This window comes from Rhinopithecus roxellana, chromosome 7 (assembly GCF_007565055.1).
Source record: "Rhinopithecus roxellana isolate Shanxi Qingling chromosome 7, ASM756505v1, whole genome shotgun sequence".
NCBI lineage: Eukaryota > Metazoa > Chordata > Mammalia > Primates > Cercopithecidae > Rhinopithecus > Rhinopithecus roxellana.
The window spans coordinates 142140662-142162127 of record NC_044555.1 but is presented as its reverse complement, the minus strand read 5'-3'; the positions used below and the strand labels follow the sequence as shown (position 1 = coordinate 142162127).

General features: G+C 36.3%; 1 protein-coding gene across 3 annotated transcripts in view; it reads left to right on the top strand.

Moving 5' to 3' along the window:
* POF1B (POF1B actin binding protein) overlaps positions 1-19433 on the top strand; it is a 123554-nt gene extending 104121 nt beyond the window's left edge. Inside the window, exons 16-17 of one of the 3 annotated variants that reach the window (XM_030934794.1) lie at positions 13563-13677; positions 16874-19433. In XM_030934794.1, the coding sequence (XP_030790654.1) occupies positions 13563-13677; positions 16874-16879 (121 nt within the window). In that variant the 3' untranslated portion in view covers positions 16880-19433. Of the gene's footprint in view, positions 1-13562; positions 13702-16873 lie in introns of those variants that run through there. The other 2 variants (XM_030934795.1, XM_010383394.2) reach the window with 2 other exon arrangements.
* The last annotated feature ends 2033 nt before the right edge of the window (positions 19434-21466 follow it).

Below are 21466 nucleotides of genomic sequence, written 5' to 3'. Positions count from 1 at the left end.
GATATTGTTAAAATGACCATACTGCCCAAAGCAATTTATAGATTCAATACCATTTCCACTTAACTATCTTTGACATTCTTCACAGAACTACAAAAAAAAAAAAAAAAAGTTTAAAATTCATATGGAACCAAAAAAGAGCCCATATAGCCAAGGCAATCCAAAACAAAAAGAATAAAGCTTGGGGGCATCACACTACTCAACTTTAATTTATACTACAGGGCTACACTAACCAAAACAGCATGGTACTGGTACAAGAACAGACACATGGACCAATGGAACAGAATAGAGAACCCAGAAATAAGGCCACACACCTATAACTATCTGATCTTTGACCAAGCTTTCAAAAACAAGTAATGGGGAAAGAATTCGCTATTCAATAAATGGTGTCAGGATAACTGGCTAGCCATATGCAGAAGATTGAAACTGGACCCCTCCTTACACTATATGCAAAAATCAACTCAAGATGAACTAAAGACTTAAATGTAAACTCCAAAACTATAAAATTCCTGGAAGACAATCTAAGCATTACCATTCAAGACACAGGCACAGACAAAGATTTAATGACGAAGATGTCAAAAGTAATGACAACAAAAGCGAAAATTGACAAACGGTATCTAATTAAACTAAAGAACTTCTGCTGAGCAAGAGAAAATATCAAGGGAGTAAACAGACAACCTACAAAATGGGAGAAAATATGCACTAACTCTGTATCTGACAAAGTTCTAATATGCAGAATCTGTAAGGAACTTAAATCAACAAGCAAAAAAAAAAAAAGTCATTAAAAAGGGGCAATGGATATGAACGTACACTTCTCAAATGAAGACATACAAGAAACCACCAAACATGAATAAAATGCTTATCATCACTAATGATCAGAGAAATAAAAATTAAAACCACAATGAGATAACATTTCACACCAATTAGAATGTCTATTAGTAAAAAGTCGATAAACAACAGATGCTGATGAGGGTGCAGATCAAAAGGAATGCTTATGCACTGTTGGTAGGAATGTAAATTAGTTCAGCCACTGTGGAAAGCGGTTTGGAGATTCCTCAAAGAACTATAAGTTTACCATTTGACCCAGCATTCTCATTTCTGGGTATATACCCAAAGTAAAAAAAATCATTCTACCCAAAGACATATGCACCTGCATGTTCATTGCAGTGTTATTTCAAAATAGCAAAAACATGGAATCAACCCAGGTGCCCATCAATGTTGGACTGGAAGAAGATAATGTGGTACATATACACCATGTAATACTGTGCAGCCATAAAAAAAATCATGTATTTTGAAGTAAAATGAATGCACCTGGAGGCCATTATCCTATATAAAACTAACAGAAGCAGAAAACCAGATAGTGCATGTTCTCACTTAAGTGTGGGAGCTAAACATGGGATACTCATGGGCATCAAGATTGGAACAGTAGACACTGGGGACTACTGGAGGGTGGAGAGATGGCAGCAGGCAAGGGCTGAAAAACTATGAGTACCATGTTCAATACTTGGGTGACAGGATCATTCATACCACAAATCTCAGCATCATGTAAACCTTTGTAACAGACTTGCACTTGTACTCCCTTATTCTGAAATATAAGTTGAAAAATAAATAAAATACAAAAATTTTCTATTGCCTGCTTTCTTCCCTCCCTTTATGTGTCCGTATTTCTTCTTTATTTGCATGTTTTATAATTTTCTTTCAAAAATTAGACATTTTGAAGAATATGCTGTAGCAACTCTGGATAATGATCCCTGTTGCCACACCCCCACCTCTTGCTAGGGGTTGTTTGCATGATTATGTACTTAGTACTTTCTCTAAACTAATTCTTCAAAGTCTTTTGTTTTCTCCAAATTGTTTATCTTCTAATGTCCCTGTTCAGATTTTTTTCTCTTGTTTTTGTGTGTGTGTGTGTGTGTGTTTTTTTTTTTTTTTTTTTTTTTTTTTTGCTTTTTCCCTTCTGACTGAACTACCCAGAGGATGCCCCTGGGCTTGAGTAAGCCACCTAGTGGTAAAAAGTTGTGCTTATGACACCTTACCCAGTTATATTTTTACACTATTGGATATATGTGTGGCTTGGGAGCTGCCATCGCAGTTCAGGATATTTGCATTTTTTTGACCCACATTCAGCCAGAGACTAGTGTATTGGAAGGTCCCTCCCTGATTGCACATGAGAGCGTGCAGCCTTGGGCATGCACGTGGTTGGCCCGACTGCCATGTATGAACCTGATTTTATTTGTAGCTTGGCTTCCTAGGAATTGCCCCTGGACCAGAGCAACTTTTTGTCCAACAATTTGTTAGAGGTTACATTTAAGCCCCTTGCGCCAGTGAGTCATGTGACCTGTGTTGATGGTATGTCCAGCTTGTGATATGCTTTCATTTCTTCCCCCAATTTCTGCTCTGCATGCGCCTGAGTGGTTGTGGCCTAGCACATGTGCGTACCTTTCTTGACTCCCATAAATGACTGTGATCCCAGGAGGACTCTTTTTAGCCATCTCTTTCCCTATTTATCTTCAGGCTGCTCTGCCATTTTGCTTGTATTCTAGAGCCTCCAGTCTCCTCTTAATTGCTCTCCACAAAGTCCATCGATATTTTCAACAACGTTCTTAGATGTGGATTTTTACATTATCTGTTTCAAATGAAGTCAGTCCCATCACACAGAGCTGCATAGCATTTGTACTTATAGACAGCCTGTATTAGTTCGTTTTCATGCTGCTGATAAACATATATCTGAAACTGAGAACAAAAAGAGGTTTAATTGAACTTAACAGTTCCACATGGCTGGGGAGGCCTGAGAATTATGGCAGGATGTGAAAGGCACTTCCTACATGGCAGTGGCAAGAGAAAATGAGAAAGATGCAAAAACAGAAACCCCTGATAAACCCATAAGATCTCATGAGACTTACTCACTATCAAGAGAATAGCACGGGAAAGACCAGCCCCCATGATTCGATTACCTCCCCTGGATCTCTCCAACAACACGTGAGAATTCTGATAGATACAATTCAAGTTGAGATTTTGGTGGGGAGACAGCCAAACCATATCATTGCCTTTCAACCTGGGAAGAATCCCTGTGCCACTGCACCAGAACTAGAGCAGGTACCCACTTTTTCCAGTGACAATCTGTTCTGTCAGTGGACATTGAGGGGAGATGGCAGCCTGTGGTCTCCTTGGCTTGCTCCTCTCATTGTGGAATCTCTGACCAAGGAGTATGTTGGATAGAGTTGATGTGGAACCCAATATTTTCAGCCTGCCATGTCTGCTATAGAGTTTCCATTCTATAAGTGGGGGGCAGGGTAGAGGAAGAGAGTACGACTTCTCAACCACTCTTGCCCGAAATAGGAGCTTACGGATAGGAGGTAGTTGGATGAAGCAGGTCATGGCTCAAATATCATAGTCTTTCAATGTTCTTAACAAGGTTTAGTAGATTTTCTTGAATAGTTTTCTATTTACTGTCCTCCCTTAAATGAGTTCCAGAGACTTAAAATGATTAATTTTTTTAAATATGCAGTTTTAACCAGTGAAATCATCAAATAATTGTTTTATTGTAGAGAGGGTCTGTCAAACTCCTTACTCCTGTATTCTTAAAATCCCAAACCCAAACGTAAGTTTTTATTGTTTGATCTGTTAAAATGATGCATTGTTGATTTTTGAATATTAAACCAACCTTTTGTTACTGGGATAAATTGTGCTAGATTAATGTAGTATCCTTTTTATATATTGCTAGATCCAATTTGCTCAAATTTTGTTAAGGATCTGACACCTGTATTCACTAGTGATATTATCCTGTACATTTCTTTTCTCATGATGCCTCTGACTGCTTTGTCACCAGAGTAATGCTGACCTCATAGAATGAGTTGAGAAGTATGCCCTACTATTTTATATTTTGGAAGAGTTTATGTAAGATTGATATCATTTATTTGTTAATTTTTTGGTAGAGTTAACTAGTAAAGTCATCCTGGACTGGAGTTGACTTTGTGTGAAAGCATCTAATTGTAAATTCAATTTTAAAAATTGACCCATACTTATTCAGATTATCTATTTCTTCTTGAGTTAGCTTTTGTAGTTTGTAGCTCTCGAGGAATTTGTGCATTTCATCTAAATTGCCAAGTTTTGGCATAAAATTGCCATAATATTTCTTTATTATTCTTTCAAAGACTATAGGACCTATAGGGATATCCCTTCTTTCTTGATATTGGTAAACTGTATGTTCTCTTTCTTTGCTAACCAGTCTGACTAGAGCTGTGTTAATTTAAGTGATATTCTTGAAGAATCAGCTTTCAATTTAATTGATTTTCCTATACTGTTTCTTTCTTTCCTATTTCACTGATTTCTTCTCCTATCTTTGTTTTTTCTTATGTTATTTTCCACTTTTCTGTTTCTTTTCAGTTTCAAAACCTGGAAACATAGGTCATTGATTTTAGACCATTCTTCTTTCATAATATAAACTTTGAATGCTATAAATTTCTACTTAAGCACTATTTTAGCTGCATCCCACAATTTTGATAAGTTATATTTTCATTTGCATTCAGTTCAAAATATTTTCTAACTTCTCTTTTAATTTGTACTTGGATCTACCGGTTTTTCAGATTTGTATTTTTTGGTTTCCACATATTTGGGGATTTCATCTATGTATTTACTAATTTTCTTTCTACTTATATCAATTATCTTGAAAGGCATGCCAAAATCTCCAACTCTAATTGTGGATTTGCTTATTTCTCCTTTCAGTTCTATCAGTATTTGCTTCATGTATTTTGAATTTCTGCTGGGAGGTACATAAACATTTAGGATTGTTATGTTTTATTGATGAATGAACATTTAGGACTGCTACATCTTGTTGATGAATTGACACCTTTATCATTATAAAATCACCCTTTATCTGCACTAATGCTTCTTGTTCTGAAGGCTACTTCATCTGATATTTATATAACCACTCCAACTTTCTTTTGATTAGAAATTGCATGGTACATATGTTTCCATCCTTTTACACTAATCTATTAGTTTGCTTGTATGTAAAGTGTTAAGGATTGTATGGTTTTTGTAAATAGCATATGTAGTTGGGTCTTGAGTTTTTATCTAATTTAACAATCTTTGCGTTTTAATTGGAGTGTTTAGGCCATACATATCTATATGGAGAGATTTAAATTTACTTTCTTGCTATTTGTTTTCTATTTACCTCACATTTTCGTTCTTTCTCTTTTCGTCTCTTCTTTTGGATTATTTCTTCAAATTTCGTTTAATCTATTTTATTAGCTTATTAGGTATACTTCTTTCTTTTGATTGCTGTAGGGTTTATAATATTCTTCTTTAAGTGATCACTGCTTATTTTCCAATAATATTATATCCCATCACATGTAAAATAACAACTTTGTAATAATCAACTTCCATTTCCCCTTCATATGACTAATAAGACTTTTACTATTTTTATCATATATACTTATTTTACATATATCATTAGCCCCTACATTATTATTTTTGTTTTCAACAGTCAATTATCTTTTAAAGAAATATTAACAATAAGAAAAACAATGTTTTAAATTCACCTACATATTTATCTTTTCTGGTACTATGTATTACTTTGGTCAAATTCAAATTTCTATCTTGTATCATTTTCCCTTTGCCTTAAAAACTTCTTTTAACATTTCTTATCATGCTTCTTTTCTGCTGAATACTTCTTTTGACCTTTTAAGTCTGAAAACAGTCTTTATCAATTCTTCATTATTCAAAAATATTTTTGTTGTGTATAGATGAGTTGTCTTTTTTTAAATTTTTATTATACTTTAAGTTCTAGGGTACATGTGCACAATGTGCAGGTTTGTTACATATGTATACATGTGCCATGTTGGTGTGCTGCACCCATTAATTCGTCATTTATAGTATGTATATCTCCTAATGCTATCCCTTCCCCCTCTGGGCACCACATGAAAGGCCCTGGTGTTTGATGTTCCCCACCCTGTGTCCAAGTGTTCTCATTGTTTAATTCCCACCTGTGAGTAAGAACATGGGGTATTTGGTTTTCTGTCCTTGGAATAGTTTGCTCAGAATTATGGTTTCCAGCTTCATCCACGTCACTACAAAGGACATGAACTCATCCTTTTTTATGGCTGCATAATATTTCATGGTGTATATATCCCACATTTTCTTAATCCAGTCTATCATTGATAGACATTTGGGTTGGTTCCAAGTCTTTGCTATTGTGATTAGTGACGCAATAAACATACCTGTGCATGTGTCTTTATAGCAGCATGATTCATAATCCATTGGGCATATACCAGTAATGGGATGGATGGGTCAAATGGTATTTCTAGTTCTAGATCCTTGAGGAATCACCACACTGTCTTCCACAATGGTTGAACTAGTTTACAGTCCCACCAACCGTGTAAAAGTGTTCCTAATCCTCCACATCTTCTCCAGCACCTGTTGTTTCCTTTTTTTTTTTTTAAATTATTATTATACTTTAAGTTCTAGGGTACATGCGCATAACGTACAGGTTTGTTACATATGTATACTTGTGCCATGTTGGTGTGCTGCACCCATCAACTCATCAGCACCCATCAACTCGTCATTTACATCAGGCATAACTCCCAGTGCCATCTCTCCCCGCTCCCCCCTCCCAATGATAGGCCCCAGTGTGTGATGTTCTACTTCCCGAGTCCAAGTGATTTCATTGTTCAGTTCCCGCCTATGAGTGAGAACATGCGGTGTTTGGTTTTCCGTTCTTCCAATAGTTTGCCGAGAATGATGGTTTCCAGCTGCATCCATGTCCCTACAAAGGACTCAAATTCATCCTTTTTTATGGCTGCATAGTATTCCATGGTGTATATGTGCCACATTTTCTTAATCCAGTCTGTCACAAATGTCCAGTCTGATGGACATTTGGGTGAATTCCAATTCTTTGCTATTGTGAATAGTGCCGCAATAAACATATGTGTGCATGTGTCTTTATAGCAGCATGATTTATAATCCTTTGGGTATATACCCAGTAATGGGATGGCTGGGTCATATGGTACTTCTACTTCTAGATCCTTGAGGAATTGCCATACTGTTTTCCATAATGGTTGAACTAGTTTGCAATCCCACCAACAGTGTAAAAGTGTTCCTATTTCTCCACATCCTCTCCAGCACCTGTTGTTTCCTGACTTTTTAATGATTGCCATTCTAACTGGTGTGAGATGGTATCTCATTGTGGTTTTGATTTGCATTTCTCTGATGGCCAGTGATGATGAGCATTTATTCATGTGTCTGTTGGCTGTATGAATGTCTTCTTTTGAGAAATGTCTGTTCATATCCTTTGCCCACTTTTTGATGGGGTTGTTTGTTTTTTTCTTGTAAATTTGTTTGAGTTCTTTGTAGATTCTGGATATTAGCCCTTTGTCAGATGAGTACATTGCAAAAATTTTCTCTCATTCTGTAGCTTGCCTGTTTTAGTCTTGCTAGCGGTTTATCAATTTTGTTGATCTTTACAAAAAACCAACGCCTGGATTCATTGATTTTTTGGAGGGTTTTTGTGTCTCTATCTCGTTCAGTTCCACTCTGATCTTAGTTATTTCTTGCCTTCTGCTAGCTTTTGAATGTGTTTGCTCTTGCTTCTCTAGTTCTTTTCATTGTGATGTTAGAGTGTCAATTTAGATCTTTCCTGCTTTCTCTTGTGGGCATTTAGTGCTATAAATTTCCCTCTACACACTGCTTTAAATGTGTCCCAGAGATTCCGGTATGTTGTATCTTTGTTCTCATTGGTTTCAAAGAACTTCTTTATTTCTGCCTCATTTCATTATGTACCCAGTAGTCATTCAGGAGCAGGTTATTCAGTTTCCATGTAGTTGAGCGGTTTTATTGAGTTTCTTAGTCCTGAGTTCTAGTTTGATTGCACTGTGGTCTGAGAGACAGTTTGTTATAATTTCTGTTCTTTTACATTTGCTGAGGAGTGCTTTACTTCCAATTATGTCATCAATTTTGGAATAAGTGTGATGTGGTGCTGAGAAGAATGTATATTCTGTTGATTTGGGGTGGAGAGTTCTGTAGATGTCTGTTAGGTCTGCTTGCTGCAGAGATGAGTTCAATTCCTGGATGTCCTTGTTAACTTTCTGTCTCGTTGATCTGTCTCATGTTGACAGTGGAGTGTTGAAGTCTCCCATTATTATTGTATGGGAGTCTAAGTCTCTTTGTAAGTCTCTAAGGACTTGCTTTATGAATTTGGGTGCTCCTGTATTGGGTGCATATATATTTAGGATAGTTAGCTCTTCCTGTTGAATTGATCCCTTTACCATTATGTAATGGCCTTCTTTGTCTCTTTTGATCTTTGATGGTTTAAAGTCTGTTTTATCAGAGACTAGGATTGCAACCCCTGCTTTTTTTTGTTCTCCATTTGCTTGGTAGATCTTCCTCCATCCCTTTATTTTGAGCCTATGTATGTCTCTGCATGTGAGATGGGTCTCCTGAATACAGCAGACTGATGGGTCTTGACTCTTTATCCAGTTTGCCAGTCTGTGTCTTTTAATTGGAGCATTTAGTCCATTTACATTTAAGGTTAATATTGTTATGTGTGAACTTGATCCTGCCATTATGATATTAACTGGTGATTTTGCTCGTTAGTTGATGTAGTTTCTTCCTAGCCTCAATGGTCTTTACATTTTGGCATGTTTTTGCAATGGCTGGTACCAGTTGTTCCTTTCCATGTTTAGTGCTTCCTTCAGGGTCTCTTGTAAGGCAGGCCTGGTGGTGAGAAAATCTCTAAGCATTTGCTTATCTGTAAAGGATTTTATTTCTCCTTCACTTATGAAACTTAGTTTTGCTGGATATGAAATTCTGGGTTTAAAATTCTTTTCTTTAAGAATGTTGAATATTGGCCTCCACTCTCTTCTGGCTTGTAGAGTTTCTGCCGAGAGATCTGCTGTTAGTCTGATGGGCTTCCCTTTGTGGGTAACCTGACCTTTCTCTCTGGCTGCCCTTAACAGTTTTTCCTTCATTTCAACTTTGGTGAATCTGACAATTATGTGTCTTGGAGATGCTCTTCTCGAGGAGTATCTTTGTGGCATTCTCTCTGTTTCTTGAATTTGAATGTGGCCTGCCCTACTAGGTTGGGGAAGTTATCCTCGATGATATCCTGCAGAGTGTTTTCCAACTTGGTTGTATTTTCCCCATCACTTTCAGACACACCAATGTGACATAGATTTGTTCTTTTCACATAATCCGATATTTCTTGAAGACTTTGTTCATTTCTTTTTACTCTTTTTTCTCTACACTTCTCACTTCATTTCATTCATTTGATCTTCAATTGCTGATACTCTTTCTTCCAGTTGATCGAGTCGGTTACTGAAGCTTGTGCATTTGTCACGTATTTCTCGTGTCATGGTTTTCATCTCTGTCAGTTTGTTTATGACCTTCTCTGCATTAATTATTCTAGTTATCAATTCTTCCACTCTTTTTTCAAGATTTTTAGTTTCTTTGTGCTGGGTACGTAATTCCTCCCTTAGCTCTGAGAAGTTTGAGGGACTGAAGCCTTCTTCTCTCACCTCGTCAAAATCATTCTCCGTCCAGCTTTGATCCATTGCTGGCAATGAGCTGCATTCCTTTGGAGGGGGAGATGTGCTCTTATTTTTTGAATTTCCAGCTTTTCTCCCCTGCTTTTTTCCCATCTTTGTGGTTTTATCTGCCTCTCGTCTTTGATGATGGTGACATACTGATGGGGTTTTGGTGTGGGTGTCCTTCCTGTTTGTTAGTTTTCCTTCTAACAGTCAGGACTCTCAGCTGTAGGTCTGTTCGAGATTGCTTGAGGTCCACTCCAGACCCTGTTTGCCTGGGTATCAGCAGCAGAGGCTGCAGAAGATAGAATACTGCTGAACAGCGAGTGTACCTGTCTGATTCTTGCTTTGGAAGCTTCCTCTCAGGGGTGTACTCCACCGTGTGAGCTGTGGGGTGTTGGCCTGCTCCTAGTGGGGGATGTCTCCCAGTTAGGCTACTCAGGGGTCAGGGACCCACTTGAGCAGGTAGTCTGTCCGTTCTCAGATCTCACCCTCCGTGTTGGGAGATCCACTGCTCTCTTCAAAGCTGTCAGACAGAGTCGTTTGCGTCTGCAGAGGTTTCTGCTGCTTTTTTGTTGCTGTTGTTGTTGTTGTTGAGCTGTTCCTTGTCCCCAGAGGTGGAGTCTACAGAGACAGGCAGGCCTCTTTGAGCTGCTGTGAGCTCCACCCAGTTGGAGCTTCCCAGTGGCTTCGTTTACCTACTTAAGCCTCAGCAATGGCGACCGCCCCCTCCCCCAGCCTCGCTACTGCCTTGCTATTAGATCGCAGACTGCTGTGTTAGCAATGAGGGAGGCTCTGTGGGCGTGGGACCCTCCCGGCCAGGTGTGAGATATAATCGTCTGATGTGCCCGTTTGCTAAGACCCTTGGTAAAGTGCAGTATTGGGGTGGGAGTTACCCAATTTCCCAGGTGTTGTGTCCCAGGTGTCTCAGTTCTCCTGGCTAGGAAAAGGGATTCCCTTCCCCCTTGCCCTTCCCAGTTGAGGCGATGCCTCGCCCTGCTTCAGCTCTTGCTGGTTGGGCTGCAGCAGCTGACCAGCACCGATTTTCCGGCACTCCCTAGTGAGATGAACCCAGTACCGCAGTTGAAAATGCAGAAATCACCTGTCTTCTGTGTTCCTCGCGCTGGGAGCTGGAGACTGGAGCACTTCCTATTCGGCCATCTTGCTCCACCCCCCTGTTGTTTCCTTTTTAATGATCGCCAATCTTACTAGTGTGAGATGGTATCTCATTGTGGTTTTGATGTGCATTTCTCTGATGACCAGTGATGATGAGCATCTTTTCATATGTCTGTTGGCTGCATAAATGTCTTCTTTTGAGAAGTGTCTGTTCATATCCTTTGCTTACTTTTTGATGGGGTTGTTTGATTTTTTCTTGTAAATTTGTTTGAGTTCTTCGTAGATTCTGGATATTAGCCCTTTGTCAGATGGATAGATTGCAAAAATTTTCTCCCGTTCTTTAGGTTGCCTGTTCACTCTGATGGTGGTTTCTTTTGCTGTGCAGAAGCTCTTTAGTTTAATTAGATCCCATTTGTCTATTTTGTCTTTTGCTGTCATTGCTTTTGGTGTTTTAGTCATGAAGTCCTTGCCCATGCCTATGGCCTGAATGGTATTGCCTAGGTTTTCTTCTAGGTTTTTCATGGTTTTAGGTCTAACATTTAAGTCCTTAATCCATCTTGAATTAATTTTTGTATAAGGTGTAAGGAAGGGATCCAGTTTCAGCTTTCTACATATGGCTAGCCAGTTTTCCCAGCACCATTTATTAAATAGGGAATCCTTTCCCCATTTCTTGTTTTTGTCAGGTTTGTCAAAGATCAGATGGTTGCAGATGTGTGGTATTATTTCTGAGGACTCTGTTCTGTTCCGTTGGTCTATATATCTGTTTTGGTACCAGTACCATGCTGTTTTGGTTACTGTAGCCTTGTATATAGTTTGAAGTCAGATAGTGTGATGCCTCCAACTTTTTTCTTTTGGCTTTGGAGTTTCTTGGAAATGCGGGCTCTTTTTTGGTCCTATATGAAATTGAAAGTAGTTTTTTCCAATTCTGTGGAAAGTCATTGGTAGCTTGATGGGGATGGCATTGAATCTATAAATTACCTTGAGCACTATTACCATTTTCATGATATTGATTCTTCCTATCCATGAGCATGGACTGTTCTTCCATTTGTTTGTGTCTTCTTTTATTTTGCTGAGCAGTGGTTTGTAGTTCTCCTTGAAGAGGTCCTTCACATCCCTTGTAAGTTGGATTCCTAGGTATTTCATTCTCTTTGAAGCAACTGTGAATGAGAGTTCACTCATGATTTGGCTCTCTGTTTTTCTGTTACTTGTGTTTAAGAATGCTTGTGATTTTTGCACATTGATTTTGTATCCTGAGAATTTGCTGAAGTTTCTTATCAGCTTAAGGAGATTTTTTTTTTTTACATTTTTTTTTAAAAAGTACTTTAACAATGTTGCTCTTCTGTCTTCTGATTTTCATTGTGACTAAGAAGTTTTTTGTTAATCTTATGATTTTTGTTCTTTGAATAATGTCCTTTCTTCTCTGAGACTGTTTTTAAGATTCTCTTTCACTGGTTTTCAGCAATTTGATGATGATGTTCCTCTCTGTAGTTTTCTTCATGTTTCTTTTTTTCACATTCACTGAGCTTCTTGGATACATGTGTTTATAGCTTTACATCACACTTGGAAATAATTTGGTCATTATGTCTTCAATTATTTTTTTCTGCTGCCAATCCTGCAGAACTTTAATTATACATATATAAGGACATTTGATATTTTCCACAGTTATTTCATGCTTCGTTCATTTTTTTTCCGTTTTCTTTTATGTTTTATTTTAGAATCTCTTGATGTATTCAAATTTATTGGTCTTTTTTTTTAATGCAGTACCTAATCTGCTGTTAATTTACTGTTTTTTTTTAAGGCATTGCCTAATCTGCTGTTAATGCCATCTATATTTTTAATCTTTAGAAGTCCAATGTGGATCTTTTTTATATGCTCTATTTCTCTCCTCATTGTGTTCATGCTTTCTTCTAACTTCTTGAATATACATTGTATATTTTGCATGTTTGTAATAAATGCACATTTGCCTACTAATTTTTTATCAGTATTGTCTCTTGGTCTGTTTCTACTAATTTATATTTCTCTTCATTATTAGTCATATCTTCCATTGCATGACTATTCATTTTTCATTGAATGCCGTGAATTGTGATTTTATATTGTTGAATTTTAGATTTTCGCTAGGGTATTACTTAAAATACTTGGGGTTTTGTTCTGAGAGGAAATTACTTGGAAACAATTTCATACATTCAAGCCTTGCTTTTCAGCTTTTTGAGAATAACCTGCAGTTTGAGGCTAATTTTATCCCACTACTAAGGCAATATTCTATGGTATCTATCTGATGGCCTCTACATCGGGAGAGCTTTTCACTCTGCTTAGTGGAACACAAAACATTACCATCCCTATAAGAGTTCCAAAAATTGCCAGCCTGCTCTTTTCTAGTCATTATTTCCTAAGTCTTGGTAGCTTCTCCACATATAGGCACACTGATTGGTACTCACCCAAAGGTTCTTGGGAAAACCCCTACAGCTGTCCTGACCTCTGCCTATGTAGCTCTCTTCTGTCTGGTATTGTGCCGCACAAACTCTGGGTGCCTTTGCCTATATTTATTCTAAACTTTATCATCTCATCTTGGTGAGACTGCTGGGATCTGTTTAGCTTCCTTTTCCTTATACTGTGACCAAGAAAATCTCTCCAGGCAGTGAGCTAGGCACTTGTAGGGCCCATATCATTTGCTTCCCTTTTCTGGGGTCACTGTCCTGTGCTGCCAGTGGTCCATCATGGCCAGAAACAGAAGTCTCTCTATTTTATTTTCTTGAAAATAATGGTTGTACATCTTTGTCCATTGAAATAGGATTTTTTTTTTCTTTTTTCAGTAACAGTTAAAAAGTCATTCAGAGCCAAATTGGCTTAATAAGGGCAATCAAATTAGGGGTGACTAAAAAGGAATGCAAGTTATTTTTTCATGCAGCCTGTAAACTCTTTTCTTGTCTACAGGTACAGGACACAATATCCAATCCTAGGCCTCCTGTATGATGACTATGAATATATACCACCGGGTAGTGAAACACAGACTATTGTGATTGAGAAAACAGAAGACAAATACACTTGTGTAAGTTCACTTGGACATTTTTAGCCCTATTTTGATTATATATGTACAGGGTTTTTTTTTTTTTTTTTTTTTTTTTTTTTTTTTTTTTTTTTTTTTTTTTTTTTTTTGAGACGCAGTCTCGCTCTGCCACCCAGGCTGGAGTACAGTGGCGCGATCTCAGCTCACTGCAAGCTCCGTCTCCCGGGTTCACGCCATTCTCCTGCCTCAGCCTCCCAAGTAGCTGGCACTACAGGCGCCCGCCACCTCGCCCCGCTAGTTTTTTGTATTTTTTTAGTAGAGACGGGGTTTCACTGTGTTAGCCAGGATGGTCTCGATCTCCTGACCTCGTGATCCGCCCATCTCGGCCTCCCAAAGTGCTGGGATTTACAGGCGTGAGCCACCGCGCCCGAGCGATTATATATGTACAGCTTTTTAAAACTGACGTAAAAAATCAAATGAACTAAAAACTTTTGAGTATTTTTTTCTCTTGGAATTTTCTGTTTCCATTATTGATATATAGTGGGAATTAAGAAATTTTGGAAAGATTCATACATGGGGCAATATAATTGATTATTTAAGCTATAATATAAATATAATTTTTGCCCCACAAAAGGAAGATTAACATTAGTGATATACTAATTTTATTTATTTTCTTGCCTAGCTCAGTAGTTATTGAATGGTTCCATTCAAATTTTCCAAAAAGTTTCCCTTTTTCTAAAGCAGGTAGCAAATGTCATAGACAATTATGAAGGCAACTGGAAAATGGAGAAGAGGCATGTTTCAATAGAATTGTCTTGCAATCTTGCATGTGGTACTTATTCCTGTGGATTTTACATATATATATATATATATATATATATATATATATATATACATACACACACACACACACACATGTATATACGTGTGTATATGTGTGTGTGTGTGTGTGTGTGTGTATATATTAATTAGGATTTAGAAAGAAGAGATGCTTCTAGCTTCCTCACTAGATTGTAACATCCTCCAGCTTTAAATCCCACAGTTATAGTGAGGCTGCTGAAGAATACTTTAAACATCATATACTCCAATATTTACTCTACCTTCTACAACATCCTCCAAAATGGCCAGGTGACATGACCTTAGCATCTTTTAAGTGGTCCAATCCATTGCTAAGGGGACTGATTATTGAAACCTTCTTATAAAGGAATGAGAGCTACTTCCCTAAAACTTTCACATATTGCTCTATTAAGTTTTAAAGTAATTATCATCAAACAGGGGGTATATAGTTGTCCTTCAATATCCATGAGAGATTGGTTCCAGGATCCCCTGCAGATATCAAAATCTGTACATGCTCAAGTCCCTTATACAAAATGGCATGATATTTGCATATAACCTATGCACATCTTACTATATACTTTAAGTCATTTCTAGCTTACGATACCTAATTCAATGTAAATTCTAAGTACGTGTTATACTGTATTGTTTAGGCAGTAATAACAGTAAAAAAAGTCTGTACATGTTCACTACAGAAGTGATATTTTTCCTGAATATTTTCAACCCATCATTGGTGGAGAACCCATGGATACCAAGGGCCAACTATATATTCCCTAGCACAGTTGCTCTCTGCAGCAGCAATTTTGTACCTTAGGGGACATTTAGCAATGTCTAGAGACATTTTTGGTTTTCACAACCAGAGGGGTGGGTATTATTGGCATCTAGTGGTTAGAGAACTAGGATGCTGCTGAACATAATACAGTGTGAAGGACAGTCTCCCACAACAAAGAATTGTCCAGCCCCTAGTAAATAGTGTTGAGGTTGAAAAACTGCTAACAGAATGTTCTTGGGTTTTTTCCTAATTATATACTCCTACACTGGTTCAAGAGATTCTAATAGTAAGCCACTGGTAGGGATTATGGGAATGTGTGATATCCTTCTGGTGAAATGAACAGAGAAAAGTTTGAGGATTCTAGTTCTCAAATCATACCGATCTGACTTAAAATATTGTGAAAATGACAGCCTTTGACTTCTTATGACAAATTATCTACCTGTCAAACTACTGAGGTACTAAAAGTAGGCAAAACTAAATCTATGGCTATTAAATAAAGAAATGGTTATCCTTGTGGGGTGGATACTGATTAAAAGGAAGCATAAGGAGGGATTCAGGGTCTTAATAATGTTCTGTTTCTTTATCTGGGAGATGGTTGCGTATGCATGTTCAGTTTGGGAAAATTCATTTATTTGAATACTTATGTCAATTTTTTCTATATGTTTATTATACTTCAATAAAAGCCTTAAAATGCTTAAGTATACCATGGTGAGCAATAGACAAATATACAAATATCAATCAAGTATTCTGCAGAACCTTTTGAAAAATATTTAAAAATTACACTTCAGACGTATAGTTAATAAAATTAAACATCTATTAAATAACTTTTAGAAACATCTTTTGGTTGAATAAGCTCAAATATTTAAGTCAACAAAAAAATCCAAAAAGTTTCTTTAGCGCTGAAGACCTTCTTTAACTACAATCCAGCCATCAATCTTTTAAGTATGGTTGTTATCATCAATGAAAGCAACCAATGTTTAGTAATCCCAAAGTAAAAATAACCGCATTTAAACTCTGAAATGTTGTTTTTGTCAGGTCATTAATTAGCTGAAAATTACTTACTACTAATTATCAACCCATAGAATTTAAAATTTGCCAAAGATAATTTGATGCTGAAAGTTAAGACTGAGAAGCAATTGCTGCTACTAACCCTAACCACATGTGTCCCAGAGGTGGCAATATGAAGACCTGCCAAATAAAGGGTCTACAGAACAGTAGACGCTACTCCTCTCTCCAGTAAAAATGTGCAGCAGTAAAAATCAAAATTGATATTTGAAGAATCTATAGATACTGATAGCAAGGTCAGAATATATTTAAATGCATTCACAGATGAAAATCCATATTTACTAAGAGACAATTGGACATATTTAAACTCTAAATAATACTAACAAGGAAATCAACTTAATTCTCCTTCACTCTTAAAGTCATTTGAAACATACCATGACTAAAGGAAGAAAGACAAATCATTGTATCATTGAATATATGTATAAAACAGTGCCACAAAAGTGCAATGCATGTCCTTTTGTTTTATACATAACAATTTAAATAATTTTCCATAACTTTGCATACAGTAACATTGACTTTAATTATGAACCAGTTGTAAGATAACCTTTTTTTTTTTTTCTTTTCTAGCCGTGAATGGATCCACTTCAAAGTATTACAACTCAAAGGCGTTTTTGTTTTGTGTGTGTGTGTGTGTCTGCATTAGTACCTTGTTATTTTTCCATCACTAAAGGCCAATCAGAATTTGGAACCATGCTGCTAACCCAAGAAATCTAATGGAATGAATTAGTTCTGTAGATGACAGTTTCTTCAGCCATTTGTGAGACCTAAATCTTTTCTGTAACACTCATGTATTCAGTATAATAACATATTAACTGAAAGAGGGACCTGCTTGTTTAAAGTTTGATTGCAGACACCGTAGAACATAGCTCATTATTTTTCAGATAGGGTGCCTCCTAGATATTGAACTAATTTGTTGGGGTAGAGATTTTACAAGTTATGCCATTAGAAGATTTTCTCTGATATTATATGTGCAGTTCAGTCACAAGATGAAATCATGGGGTTTTTTTTAAACAAAAAAAGATAAAATACAGTTGAAGCAAAAAATAATAGCTAGTATATAATATCTGTCTACAGTCCATATTTGCTTTTCACACTAGGCCTTATGACTAAAAGATATGCTTTATTCACACGATTTTCACCTGTTGGAGAGATAGCTAAGTCAAAGGTGATGATTAATTTCATTTAGTAGGGAAGTGGAATAATATCTTTTGAAATAACTAAGTCCACTAAATTATACAGTATGCTATTCTGGTTCTAAGTACATATTAGTCCCTTGGCAAATCTGTTCTTTTAAAGCATACCTTCCCCAAATGAGCCTACCTGCTTCTTAAAAAACATATAACACAATATGGTAGTAGTAGGTGGAAGGAAGGTAAGTTTTTTCATAGTGGTATGCAAACATATCATTGAAATATTACATAGATATCAAGACTTAGGGAATAAAAATAGCAACAGTGAATACTTGATAGATTTATCCTACTTGGGAGAAATATTTTGTAGCAGAGTATTTAGTATGCTTAGAAGTTGATTTAGCAATTGCGCTTTAATGACCTTACAAAGTGAACGTAAGTGAACACAAGTATTTTTTCAATGCAAGATGAGTATGAAAATTTTAAATTTCAACCCATCTGGCTAAAGTTAAGACTTAGCAAAAATTAAAATGTTGCCTTTGTCCAAGTATAGATTAAGGCAACAAACATATTTGGGTATGTAATTTGAAGTTTTGAACTGAAATATCTTTGCAAGTATCCACATAAAATTCCGCAATGCCTTATAATTATATTATAATAATTATGCATTATACTAAGAAACCATTAAGAACAGTTGAGGCACTACACTAAATCAAACCATAAATGAGGAAAAAACTTTTAATGTTCTTTTCTAGAAGTATTCAAATAGGTCTTGATATGAAGCTAAAAGCCTCATTTATATTATCTTAATATTTTGGATAAAATGTTAAGCTCCATAACATGAATTGATACAATTCCAGTTTTATCAATATTTTGTGATAGAAAAATGTTAATATTCTTCATGAGCTATACAGTCCTTACATTTTTTTTCCCTTGGTGTAGGAATAACAGAGGAGTTTCTCCTCTGCCAACAATTCATATATGTAACTGTAAAAAAAGTGTTCTATGTTATGCACACATTACAAATAATATAAGGGGAAGTTTTATTAGCTTAATAGGAAACTGTTATTATTGAGGTTTAAAAATGAGAACAGGTGTGAGTTTTCCAAAATACTTAAAAAAAAACAGTGTCCAAAATTCGGGGGCAGTTAAGGAGTCATGCATGGAACTAGAGGTCACTATGTTAAGTGACATAAGCCAGAAACAGAAAGACAAACATTGCATGTTCTCAATTATTTGTGGGATCTAAAAGTCAAAACAATTGAACTCATGGATATAGAGAGTAGAAGGATGGTCACCAGAAGCTGGGAAAAGGGGTGTGCGAGGGGAACTGGGGATGCTTAATGTGTACAAAAACTATATAGTTAGAAAGCATGAATAAGACCTAGTATTTGATAGCACAACAGGGTGAGTATAGTCAATAATAGCTTAATTGTACATTTTAAAATAACCAAGTATAATTGGATTGTTTGTAACACAAATAAATACTTAAGTGGATGGACACTCAATTCTCCAGGATGTGATTATTTCACATTGCATGCCTGTATCAAAATATCTCATGTACCTCATAAATATGTACACCTATTATATATCCACAAAGATTTTAAAAAGTAAGAAGTCAGCACTTTATTGGTTCACTTGATCCATGGATAGTGAATTGGGGTCATAACAATGTCCTTATCATACTTAACAGTTTTTTAAATTGTAATACAAAATGTGATGACATAAAGAGCTGTTCTATATATTTAAATTACTACTTAAATATATATCTTTTCCAATTTGTGATTAAGATCAACAGAGGTAGTAGTGATAAATTTCCCTCTCATAAGTTTCACACTGCTTATCTCTGAAAACTTCAAAGTTGTCAGGTGAGGAGTGCCTATTTACCTAATTTCTATTCCAGTATGTTTTCACTTTAGATTTGTCACATAAAATGGAGACTGCGCAATGACATGCAAAGTAATCTGTTTATGTGTCTAAATAAAATATGTGAAGTATTTACATGGTTTGTGTGAAAGTCCAAGTAGGAAATATGCAGAAGGATTTTTAGTTTAGCTGTATTTTTTTGTCAGGAAATTATCATCATGTGAATGTTTATGTTGGAGCTAACAAGCATCACTCTCATTAAAAACAAAAGCAGAAAACTTCCTTATGTGGACTACTTTAACATAGTTCAACCTCCAGTTGAAGCAAGTTTCTTCTTTAAATTAGAATTTCTTTGCTTTCAAACTGATTTCTAAGTTCCATAACTCACTTGTTCCATAAAGCATTCTTCCCATCCTTGTAATGGTGCTTTTGCTGCCTTACTCCTTCTTAACATAAAGGAACAAAATAAAACTTTAAAAAACTTTCCATCTCACCGCCCAATTTAGATCACCTTAACAAAAAGCCATCATCACACCTTTCCCATTATTGCAATCTACAAAGATGACATGTTTCTTTTGAAAATATTAATTCTTTTGAAAGTAAATAATATGTTGTGAAAAGGTTTCCTTATGAGGTACATCTTCCCCACCACATGCCAAAACTACATTGACTGGATTTCCATAGTACTTTTTGTCCAGTTAAAAAAATATGAAGTATTTCATGCACAACTTAGGATATATGAAATAGTACATAGAAAACATTTAAATAAAGGAAGTAATAAACAAGTGCATCTTTCTTAATAAATCATTTAACAATATTTAGTCCTGAAGAAGACATACCTCAGAATTGTTTTACGAGAAAATTAGATAGCTAGGCAGTCTTGGTATTCTTAGATTGGCCTGTCACAGACAATGAGATGTTGTTAAGTTCATAGCCTTTACACTTGGTTTCCCATCCTACCACATTAAAATAATTATTTTTCAAATTGAAGTATATGTTCCAGAGATCCTTTATGTTGGAACAGTGTTTCCAATGTAATGCTTTGATTCTGTAGTTTGTTTGCTAACAGTGTTGAATACTTATAATTCATATGTGCCAAGATCCAATAAGGCAGACAAATGTCTTTAAATGGGAGAAAATATAGGCTTTTTGATCTAGTTCCCTAAAAGAGTCTGATGAGCCAGCCATGTCATGATGGGTGAGTGGCACTGGAATCTAGGATAAGAGGGTTTTGGAATCAGATGGGAGGTGACTAGGACTTACATTATAGGTTAAATGAGATAGTGTCAATATTGTCAATTGGTCCAGATTTTAAAATGGAGGAGAGTTCCCTTTGGAGTAGTTACTTGGGTAATGCTCAAAGAGAAAGGCATAACTGAAACAGGCAAGCGACACATTTTTAGTTTGGGACATCTAATGCTATACCCTTGAAGTTACAAATTAGCCAAGTTCTTCTGCAGGACCTTTAGGAATCTAAAGATCCCTCATAACAATATCCAGTTCTTATCCAGGATCCAAGACAATAAGAGATCTTTCTCAATCAGTTCCAAATTTACAAGTTATAATTCTTTTGGAAGGACAGGGTGGAGTTGAACAAAGTTGGGAGATTGGGAATGGTCTCAAACCAATTATATTATAAGGTTCTAATCTAGTCCTGCAGCTTCTCTAAAGCCTTATTAGTTTTAAAAAAATCGTACTGTATGGAATACCAAGTCTAGTCAGCTTTTTCTTGGTTCTCACAAGGGGAAGTTGAAAGAGTTAAATCAGATGATTATTTTGTCCCTCTGCCTTCATAGAAGACGAGTCATTTCCCCCATGGAAGTAACCATGTTAAGAATTGTGCTGTATCCTTCAAAACTTGTTGCAAAGACGTCTGGGATTTGCTACAAATTAAACCAGTGGGGGAAGGAAGCATCAAAATAAGCTAATCAGGGGTAAATGGATGAAGGGATAAGTGAGGAAGAATACAAATGAAACAAGATTGGCCATAAAGTGGTAATTATTGAAGCTGGGTGATGGCTATATAGAGGTTCATTATATTTTTCTATATGGTTTTCTGCAATTAAAGGGATATATATCTTTAAGGAAAGTTCAAGTTTCAAACTAAACTTGAGGTTGTCCTGTAAGAGACATGAACAGTTGAATTTAAGGGCCCTATCTGGGT